Source organism: Polypterus senegalus, chromosome 12 (genome assembly GCF_016835505.1).
Source record: "Polypterus senegalus isolate Bchr_013 chromosome 12, ASM1683550v1, whole genome shotgun sequence".
NCBI lineage: Eukaryota > Metazoa > Chordata > Cladistia > Polypteriformes > Polypteridae > Polypterus > Polypterus senegalus.
In genome coordinates this window covers 77,725,843-77,736,891 of record NC_053165.1, presented here as the reverse complement: position 1 = coordinate 77,736,891, position 11,049 = coordinate 77,725,843, and the positions used below count along the sequence as shown (strand labels likewise).

Genomic DNA, 11,049 nt, shown 5'->3' with positions numbered 1-11,049 from the left:
CTTCTGCTCCTGTGGCGCAACCCAAACCCCCCCTTGTCTGAGATATCACCTGCTTTGTTTGAAGTGATGCCAGGCTCTTGAGCTCCTCTGGTGCCCAACTCACATGTCAGCGCGTAGGTGGAGTTTCCTGTCAGCAGACCAAGTCCTCCTCTGCTGGAAAAGTCCAAGTCCACTTGGCCTCTTCCTGTGTCCCTACTGAGGTCAGGCATGTCCAGGATGCCCAGCACAGCATCTAGTTGGCACTTGAGGCTGACAGGCCGTGCAGGACCAGACCCCCTTATTGTGCTGCCTCACTATGACTCCTGAAGGAGTCGCCCCATTTGTTCTCACAGAGGAGATGCCCCCTGTGGTCTTGGCCTCGGTATTGTCTGAGAGCTGTGTTCAGATAGCATAACATCACAGCCCCCCATACTGCCAAAGTCACTCCTGCAATCCTGGGAGGGAGACGGGCGGAGATCTTGAAGACATCACGTTTTCTGGTCTGTGGGGGTCATTGTAATGCATGAATAGTCCTTTTGGCTTCACGTGGACCTCTGGCTTTCTCGTCAGCTTCCTTGTCACAATAGCACAAGTAGGTGGAATGCATTTCGAGGGGTCATGGCATCCATCAGTGATGTGAACTGTGATCTGTCGGCATCCATAAACATTAGTGCTGAGGCTCTACTGGGCTTAAAGTGAACTACCTGAGCTTGCCAACCTGTGCCACACGGCACCAAGTGGCGAGCAGTGGAGACACCCAACACTGAGAAGGACACAAATCTGAACAGCCCTTTTGAAGAGGACCTCAAAACACATTTGAATTTCTCAGGAGTTTATGTCTGGGCATCTTAATGGAGTGAGGGACCCCCAGTGACACTTGCACACACTCTGCAGCTGGACCACAGGGTGGCAGCCTGGCACCACTTGGGGTTCGGATATGATGCCATGTGATGCCTTTGTTGTTTTTGTCACACCTCAGTTGTTGCCAAGCAACAGTAAGGAGCATGCCCACTTGAGGCTTTGCTGGCCCCGCCTCCCTCACGACCCCTGGGCTCCTCCTTCCCATATTTCAGATTGCACTCCCTGTCCTTGCTGCCTGGCAGTTTGCCTTGTACCCGTGTTGTTGCCCACTTCTGACTTTGACTCTGGTATCATTTACTCATCCAGAGACTCTCGGGTCAAGACAAGTCGTCATGGTGACGGGTACAAATCCACTCAAACCAAACGGTAAGGGCAGAGTCCCGTTTAGCTCCACCCACTGAGAACCACCGTCAGATAGGAAGGAACAAAAAAAAAAATAAAACAAGACGGAAACGGCAGACAAGGCGCCCCAGTTGCTGCCTGAAAGTCAATTCAGTGGGACCAGCAGGAGGCACTGCTGCGTCATTTTCTCAGTTATTATTTCTTTATTGGGCCTGACATGTACATGTATACATAGAGGTGAGTGTTGACAATTAATATACAAAAATCATAAAAAAGAATAATAATTTAAATAAATTCTTTAACTTGTACCGTGTGCAGAAAACAAAAATACAAAATTGAAGCATCCGTTCAAAAAGTGCAAAGATATTGAGTCTGTGCAGGAGTATGGCAGAGGGGATGGGGGTGTGGCTTATTCTAATCAGCGGGGGTGAGTGGGGGCGTGGTTTATGCTATTCAGCTAAGACCCAACCTAGGGGGTGGAGTCGGGGGGTGGAGTCAGGAGAGGAACATACATTTGGAGAGCTAAAGAAGAACAGACTCGCCTCTAGGGGGCAGCATCCCACTCAAATGCACAAAAGTGGGACGGGTGGTCTCCAGGGCTCGGGGGCTATTCTGCACTGTCCTTCACACCCCCACTGTTAAGAGGCTCAAATCTAATTGGCCAGTCTCAGCTTTCCTGCAGGAGACTGCACCGTGATTGGTCGGTTTTGGTCTTTTAATGAGTGGCTGGCGGACTGAAGCCTTTAGGGCACAACTGTGACTCAGCTGCTGTCTGGACGGAGACCAGCAAGGCCAGAAACTCAACTGCTGGCTGCTGGAAAGGCGCGTGCAGCGGGACCCGCATTTTATAGCAGCCCACCATGCCACCACGTACGGGTACAGGTCACCTCCACCACCCGACAGCACCAGAGGGCGCTGATGTTCTCATTCTGACTGGAGCTGCCGCCCCCACGCCACTCTCTCATCTGCCTGGCGCCTGGACTATACATCACCAGCTGTCCGGATGCCCAGCTCCTCTTTGCCTTCTTTTCAAGTAATCTCATTAAGGGAGATTTGTAGCAAACCGCAGCGCGGCGAAGATCGCGGCTCACAAATTTTAATGCCGCCGTCTCACTAATTCATTTTATCGAATTAGAACACGGCCGTTATCATAAAGAATGGCGGGTGGACACTGGCCAGGAGCAGCCTGCCGTCTTCTTGTGAGCGTCCTGACTTAGCAGAATTGACCCAAAGTGCCGGGCAGCTTTGGATGGCTATGTTGGGGGGCGGGGGGGTCACGTTGTCCTAAGAGGACCCTGGAAGGTCTGATCAATGGGGGCTCTTTGTTTAATTTAGCCCACCTGGCTCTGGTTAACCTCACACAGATGCCAGACTGCTGCTTGGCAGATTTCAGTGGAGGGCCCACCTGGAGTTTTGGGCATAAGACCCCCAGTCTGCATCCCCAAGTCTGTAAGTCCGAGGTGGTGTAAAAGGTGCTCTATTGGGGTCTGCTGCGGTCAGTGACACACAGTGGTGGGTGGTCCCGATCAAGAACGCTCACTTCTATCCCTTCTCTGTAGGCCTATGGCTTCCATCCAGAATACTCTGACCCTGGGCTCTCCTAAATGGCAGGTGCCCCCCTATATGTTACGCCACAAGAGTCGGGTGCCCAGTTAACAGGAATGCACATTGCAGAGGCAGCGTGAGGCCGACCTGTGGTCTCCATTGCATTGGGTTCTTCATCTTCTAGTTCTGCCACACTGGTCATGCTCATTTGGCACTAGAACAGCTGACGTCAGTCCAGCCTCATAGGCAGATGTTGATCTGCTTGCCAAGCTCCCGTTCGAGGTCAGAGATCAGCTTGTCGAAGTCTTTCAGGCTCAGCCTGGTGGTGAACGGGGCCTCAATGTCCACATCTTTGGGGTCCAGAGGGAAGTCATCCACATAGAGGGTGGCCGGTGGGCTCCACAGGCTCGGCTGTGCAGGGCGGCCGCTCTTCCTCCCCTCCTCCTCATCACTGTCGGTTCCTGCCACCTCGTCGTAGTCCACCTCGGGCCTGGCCAAGATGTCCCTCCCACAGACGCTCCAGTCGCCAGCGTAGCGGTTACAAGGTGGGCTTTCGACGCGACCCTTTCCTCTCCGGGACACCACTGGGGCCTTTGACAGGTCAAGATGCAGCACCGGCCTCTGAAGACGGCGTGGGGACTCTGCCCGGGGGACCAGGTGGGAACTTCGAGGAACTGCCAGGGAGAGAAAGAGAGAAGGAAGGTGAGAAGAGTGCACAGGAATGGACACTAACAGGTGGGCTCGCTGGCAGACCTTGAAGAAAGAAGAGCGGGCCAGTGAACAGGCCCCCGAAAGTGAAAGGCACTATACAGCACCTCCAAATTTACCACATCACCACAAGGGGGCACCTGTCCAACAACGGCCCACTTTGAAGCCACATGTGATTTTGCTCCTTTCAAGGTTTTTTCTGTGAAAGGCACTATATAAGTGGTTCCGGGAATACAATTGTTCAAGAATTAGGATTAAGAGTACTTTGGGGAGCTTCCTGCCGGGACACTGCAGTGTACCCCCTAAACACCGAAGAGTAACCACCAAAAACACATCAGCAGTACTTCAAGAGGGGCTCTTCGATCCTGAAACTGACCTCCATGGCAGGGGCAGTCTGAGGCTTGTGATCCGATGAAGGTGGATGGATGGCTGAATCTGGATTGAGTGACTGTGCATAGACCCCTGGGTTACAGAAGGACGGCTGACCACACCAGTCAAGTTCAAGCTCCACTCCATACTGTCTCCATGACCTTACTTACTGCTCACTCCTTTGCTTTCTCAATACACGTACTGTTATTGTATTAAAGTGAAAGGCGCTATATCATCAACAGACCTCTCACCAAATAACCGTCTACTGCTCCCTACTGCCGGGTTTTGCTTTGTGCCCTATGCTGTTAAATCAAGCTTCATAGGTGTCCATATTTTGACCCTGTTATTTAAAAGGAGGACTGCCTTAATCGACACTGTGGGAACAAAATGGAAAATGTTTGAAACAAAAAGAAAGAAAGAAAGAAAGAAAGAAAGAAAGAAAGAAAGAAAGAAAGAAAGAAAGAAAGAAAGAAAGAAAATGAAGACTGGTCTGGCCGCTAGTGGCCGCTGCTACAAGACGCCAACGGCCTTTCGCCGATTCAGCCTGGAGCCCAATGTGGTGCGCTGCTGCCACCTTCTGGTTACACTGCGCACTGCCGTGGATTTTGAAATGCCAGACTTTTTTATTTTTTATGTTTAAAGTAGCGTGAAAGAAAAGGATGCCGGGCATATTAAACGGACGACTGCTGCTTGTGAGGCCAGCTATTTTATATACTTTATATGGCGCTCTCCAGAAAGTCCTGCTCATGCTGGAGGGGCTCAGTATCCTGTGGCCACATTCTGATCGAGAACATGACGCGTGGGAAGCCCAGTGTGTAAAGACGTAAGTAGCACAATTAGGACCTGCTATTTGAAGTGAACGCTACTGCACGGTGCTATAGTGACGACAGAGGGCAGCGTCATCGACCACCTTGAAGTCAAGTTGGCATCATGGTAACTAAACCCTAAAGCACGTCATGAGAGTTTTTCACGATTTAAGTTTTCACTCTTAAACTTTACCTCAGCACAAATTAAAGGGCGGTTCTTACGCATGCGCGCCTATCTCCTCATTACACCTTTTGAGGGTGCGCATTATAAAACTGTCGTAGGCGAGTCCGCAGCGGGACATCAGTTGTTCGTTTGCGGTGTGAATGTCCGTCCTGAGGTCTCATTCATTGGTTTGGCTAATGAAGGCCTTTTCTGTTAGCGTTAACTCTGAAACTTGCTACAGTATAAACAATGCGGAAACAACTGGCATTTATGAGGGCCCTTCAGGCTTCTAACGGTGCCATCACAAAGCTGATAATATGTTTGAAAGACACTGTATTCACATACTAGCTAATGGTTCCTATCCAAAACGATGAAAATAGTCGGAGTCCTTTTGTTTTTCCAGCTCCTTCTTTGTTGTTTTCCTCCATATTCACATTTTTACGGTTGATCCCTCGAGCTCATTATGGATTCCTCCTTTTGTTGTTTGGCTCCGCGTCTTATTGATTTTTTCCTCTTCTTTTACTCTCCACCTTCACTGCTTGTTTTCCTTAAGGCTTCTTTAAAAGCAGAGGCTTCTCAGACTCTGGCGACTCGAGGGACGAGCCTGAAGGTCAGCCTTGAGAAGGCGCTATATGCCCTCATAGGGGGAGCCGATGAGAGAGAAAACACACTGTGGGACTGCAATATGCACCTGCAACAAAAGAGGGCGCCAGTAGGCCTGATCGGAAATTACAATGAAAATGAAAAACCCAGGGGGCGCAAAACTGGAAAACCTGCGCTGTGGGCAGGTGGGCAAACAGAGGGTCCCGACAGGCAAGGGTGGAAGAGTCAAAGGACCGCAATATGGATGACAGAAAACACCCCCAAAAAAGACCACTTGGACCACCAGTGGCACAAAGAGATGAGAATAGGCTGCTATGTGACATACCTGCGCTGATATAAAAGGTGCCATATGATAGAGAAATGGAGATAAATGTGAAGGGCACTAGATAGGCACGTGGATAAATAGGAATGGCATGAAAGATAGATAGATAGATAGATAGATAGATAGATAGATGTGAAAGGCGCTATATAACCAATAGACAGACAGCGGGAACGCGCTACAGTCAATGCCACGGCCGTCAATGGCTTTCACGTCACATACTGCGCGGGCTGACCTGCGCAGTGAAGGTGATGACGTCTGCAGGTCTGCAAACGAGCGGTGGGCGGGGCGGGCGTAGCGGAGTGGCGTCAGGTGAAGGTGTGCGGAGACACGAAAAGCGCGCGCCCACCATATGTGTGTCAAAAGCGGAGCCCCCCGCTGTAGGCTCCCAGATCTCGTTAGGAATTCGAGCTGCAGCACCGTCCAGGAGGGAGACGCGTCCCCCAAGGCGGCTTTAGAGGGTCCCTGGAGTGCCTGAAGAATTCCCGGTAGGACATGATAGTTTCTGGGGTTTGGGGGGTTGCCGTGTGGCGTTGCCTGCCAGTTGTTTTCTGCCTCGGGTGAAGGTGTTTCGACTTGATGTTCTTGTATTTTTTATTTATTTTCAACAGCAGCTGTTCCGGTCTTCAAATCGCCGGCGGTTTCTCTGCGGTGGTCGTTTGGTTTGTTTTCGGTGATTTTCGTTTCATCGTAGCCTAAATGCTGACGTTTTCTGTAAGATTACATTTGAGGGGCTCATTATTGGCACGTGTGCAGAGTGTGTGATGTAAACCTGATTATCGATTAATTTATCAAATTAAAGAGTTGGCTGCCAACGGGTGGTCTTGCTGTGGACTTCTGACATTTTGTGGACAACACATGTAGTTCTGCATAATAGGCGGATATAAATACGTCATCGGATGTCTTTGTAAGGCACTATATAATGATGAACGAACAGATCGGACAGGCGAGTGCTTCTCAAAGTCAGTGCTGGGAGACCCCCAGGACTCTTAACTTGATGTACGTCCGTCCTTATTTTTCTCAGATTCTGTGGTTTGGGTCGATTGGGAAATGACAACACTAGACGTGGTAACTTTTTGCTAAAATGTTCTAATCAGTAATACGGGATCTTTTATTTTTAATAATATTTTCTTGCTGATTTTATTCAGTTTTTTTCCCGATGATGATTTTCTTCCATAATTTCCTAATTGGTGGCTCAGACGCTGAAGTTTTTGTCGCCTGCCCGCCTGTCTGCTCTGCTTTTTTTGTTTTTTAATTAGAGTACAGGAGGACACGGCGGTGGTCGCTACGGTCACTCGGTCCTGCTCGCTCCACAGCTTCATGCATGGGTCAGTTCCATGTGATCCCTCCATTATATCCAGCGCGGGGTCGCTGGGCATCCCAGTAAGGGGGCGCCAGTCCATCACAGTTTTAAGACTAAAGGTCTCCCATTGTGGGTAGCCTGCCCCCCAGTGGTCTCCACTCATCACTACAACATCATACAAACACTTTTTGGTCTTCCTCTGTTTGCTTGCTCTTTTCTTCCTTCTCTCAGGGCTGCACGGTCTATGGCGAGAGGCGCCACGTTACCAGATGCTCAGATTCCATTTTTCTTTCTTATTCCAGTTACTTTGACTCGGTGGGCTTTTATGGCTTTATTTTCTCCGTGGTGAATGGAGGGGATTCAGTCACTGCTCATCTGATCTCCACTTCACTCCGCTGGTCCCAGTCTGGCCCAGAGTGGCACCATGCCCAACTGACTGCAGCAGGCCACCCTTCCCTTCACACAAGCACTAGTCAGCCTGTTAAGGAGACCTTTACTTGAATAAAAGGCCACCATGACCTGTGCCCTGCCTGCCATGGTCACCAATGTCCTCACAAACACAAACGCACACACACTGGGTGGCACCCAAAGCAATGGGGAAGGCTGGTGGACCCCTACGGAAGACCGGCAGATAAGGACTTGGGCACTTACGTGGCCAGAGCTGCAGCATGTAATGCAGGGCTTCGATGTGCCGCTTGAAGTCCACTGCACTGGCGATCTCCTCACAGTGGGCAAAGCTTCGGACTCCCGGCTCCTGCCCTGGAGTGAGCAGGACTGGCCCAAAGCACACCGCCAGGTTCTGAGAGGTCATCCTGTTGGCATCACTGTATGAAGCTACCAGGCTTAGGTGATCCAGCAGCATGGTCAGTGTGGCCTGCGGGTGAGCAGAAGAAACCAAGTTAAGTAAATGGATGAGGACAGAACTGAAATCAAGCAGGAACACAAAGTGGCATCAGTGGTGGGCTTCAAAGCTAACTGACAATGTGGAGAAACGGGAGACATAAAGAGGGAAATCCAAACCTCATCTACTTCAGAGACCCTTTGGGACCCCCCAAACTGTGCCCATACCCCACAACACTGAGATTAGGTTTCTCTCTGATGGAGGTGAGCATGACGTGACAGGTGATGACACGGCCACATTGTCACTCGGATTACGTGATGAGCACATTAAGGAGGCCGGCTCGGGTGTGGGATGTCTTCTGGTCCTGCTGGAGGTCATGGTGGAGGAAAGGATGAAGACAAAGCTGAGGTCCATTATGACAATGCTGCACATCCTCGCTGTGATATGCAAGCACGAGGACTTTGAGGCAACAGAAGCGAGTCAAGAAAGTGACCGGGGCTTCTTGACTTGGGACAAGTAAAGTTCTATCTAATCTTCACCCAGAGGACCACAAACACATAGAAGAGACCAAGTAGTGTGGTGGACAGGAGGACTTTAGGGACCATCAGAACTCGACTTGACGTGATTTGGAGGAAGTAAATGAGAAGGACTGGCGAGCTGCGATGGGCACAACGGCTTGTGCTCCTCTCCGTCTTTCTAACCTTGTAAAGATACAAGGCGATGCACCAGCACATCTGGCCACAAGAGGGCAGCGATAAGCCAATGAGCGTGCAGTAGTCGGGGGTCCCGTTTGAGCTCCAGCGTGGACTCAACACTGTGAAACACACACGGGGGTCAACAGCAAGCCACTGTCACGTGACTTAAATGGACGAATCGTATCGCACAAATGGCTGTGTCAACAGCTGTGAAACATTTGGTGTAAATGTCACTGTCACCATTCGTTTGGGACACATTTCATTGGTTGACGTATTTTGTTTAGTAAATCCAACCCTCGTGCGCTGACAACTTCCTTTTGTTATCTTGGCTTTCTTTATTCGGAGTGAAGCCTCAGACTGCGTTCATTCCAGAGTGTGTTGGGGGCTTAGGCATGCGGCATTCCCAGGAGACCCCCTCAGTTATGGAGTCTGAGGGGCTCGTAACGCCACAACGTGACCTGCTGCGACTTTGATTTGGTGGCTTGCAGGATTTCATCGTGGGGTTTCGGGGTCCGCACTCCACCTTGATTTTTCACATTTTGTTAGAATTTCTTTTTTTTTTTTTGACTTTTTTGGGGGTCTTTCTTTGGTATGTGTGTAAATTGGATTATGGGTGACGACATACCAATGTAACGACCTCCAATCCGGTCGAGCTGCGTACATCAATACCAGCAGCCTTTGCTTTCTTTCGGAGGCCTCATTTCATTTCCTTGAAACACAATCTGCGTGCTAACAGTTTGCCGTTAAGGGGGCGCCAGTGAGTGGACCAACTCCAACGGGCAGAAGAACAGCGAGTTTGGCTGCGGGGCGATTCCGGACTTTTAATCTGCCACTTTCAGATGAGGCCGTCCGTCTCCTTGCTGGTGACCCCGGGCTGTTTGCCACCTTGGAGCCTATAAGTAAATTATCTTGTAGTCCAAGGGAAGCCATTTACTTGTTTTAGTGAACAAAATTACAGGGTTGAGCCAGGCTGACACACTGGCAAAGGTTTCTCTAATAACTGATTAGCAGTTTAAATACAAAGGATGAGCTAAGGGGTTTGGCCAATAGAAGACTTTGGGGGCTTTGCAGTCATACGTGAGTCAGAAATTAGGAATTGGTCAGTTCAAGCAGTAATAAACATTAGAAACACGAATAATAAAATACATTTATATAGCACAGCATTTTATATATTACTGTTGGAATGACAAATGTGGTGCATTTTATTACTACATGTATTACAAAAGACATTCCAACAGATGGTGCACTCCAACAGCTAATGCTGAAGTCTATGTTGATTGCTTCGGTGGATGACACAGCTGGTGGTGTGTGTGTGTAGTTCTTTATTTATGCCGATCTTGTTCACTTTAGTATAAAAGATAATCATCAATCTAAAAGAGTAAAGTTCTAATTTCACTTTCTTAATTTCGTTCTCTCGCGTCATTAATGTTCTTAGTCTTTATAAGTCGATCGTGTGACGTGCTTCTCAAACTCTTTGCCATTCAGACGGTCGGTTTATTGTGTTTCTCGGTTAGACTGCTGTTCCTGATGGTCTGAATTATTTCTTTCCCTTTTGACCATCTTCTTCCTGATCATTTCCTGCTCACTAAGCCGGCTTGTTCATTTCGTAGCGCCACCAGCCTACCACAAGAGGGCGCCGTTACACCGCGCTTTGGCTTCGCCTTCTTTATGGCGTCCGTCCGTCTGTCTCCTCCGCGGCGGTTTTAAGACTGCGACTCGAGTAACGCGTGTCTGCGCATCGCTCGCGGATTCTTAACTCGGTCACGTAAAACGCGGCTTTCCCAGGACACCGAGGCCGGCGTCTTTCCTGCCATGACCCGGGTAGCGCCTCCGTCCCGAGGCAGTCGATAATGAAAAGCAGACTGTGCGCAAACAAAATGAGCGAAAATACCAAAAAAAGGACCTTCACATTCTGTACCCTGGAGTGCGGCCAAGGAGTGGGCGGCAGCCAAAATGCGAGCGTAGGGTGGGCACCGGGGAAGGAAACAGTAAAGCTCTCCGTCACCTGCTGGGCATGCGGAGGAGATGAGGGGTGGCACCGCAGCACCTTACATGGAATGCGGATCTTGGGGGCCGAAGCCCTGTGTGACACTTTGCACAGAATGCACGGAATCATCTTCTGGTGTCCATTTTGAAAGGCACTATATAGAAGAGAAATTTAGGAATTCTTGTAAAACATTTTCTGATCTTTTCTATTAGGAGATGCCCACCCAGAAGAAGGGAAACGAGTGCATTAAAGCATCGCAACGACTTAACAAAGAGCAGAAAGAAAGTGAAGGATCGTGCTAAGTCACTTTCTGCTTTTAGGAAAGGCGCTATATCAAAGAGCGAGTGAGTGTGCGGGCGAGCTGACTAAGGAGCCCACCGAGTCTGTCACTTCTTTTTCTTGACATGGCGCCTTGGCGTATTACTAACTGGTGTAGCACAACTGAGTCCATGGATGGTAACTCTGCCTACAGATTAACAGATTTCAGGTGACAGCGGGGGGCTTCAAACCCCCCCCCCCATGTCACCT

At 49.7% G+C, this 11,049-nt stretch overlaps 2 protein-coding genes across 3 annotated transcripts in view; one reads left to right on the top strand and one right to left on the bottom strand.

Moving 5' to 3' along the window:
• Positions 1-1,362: 1,362 nt before the first annotated feature.
• LOC120541128 (rho GTPase-activating protein SYDE1) overlaps positions 1,363-11,049 on the bottom strand; it is a 37,749-nt gene continuing 28,062 nt past the window's right edge. For both annotated transcript variants that reach the window (XM_039772467.1, XM_039772468.1), the window contains exons 7-8: positions 7,650-7,872; positions 1,363-3,401 (exon numbers count right to left, since the gene is read on the bottom strand). In XM_039772467.1, coding sequence (XP_039628401.1) covers positions 2,968-3,401; positions 7,650-7,872 — 657 coding nt within the window. In that variant the 3' untranslated portion in view covers positions 1,363-2,967. The remainder of the gene's footprint in view (positions 3,402-7,649; positions 7,873-11,049) is intronic.
• LOC120541129 (cytochrome P450 4F3) overlaps positions 6,000-11,049 on the top strand; it is a 64,666-nt gene continuing 59,616 nt past the window's right edge. The window contains exon 1 of the mRNA XM_039772470.1: positions 6,000-6,183. The gene's annotated coding sequence lies outside the window, so the exon portion shown is untranslated. The remainder of the gene's footprint in view (positions 6,184-11,049) is intronic.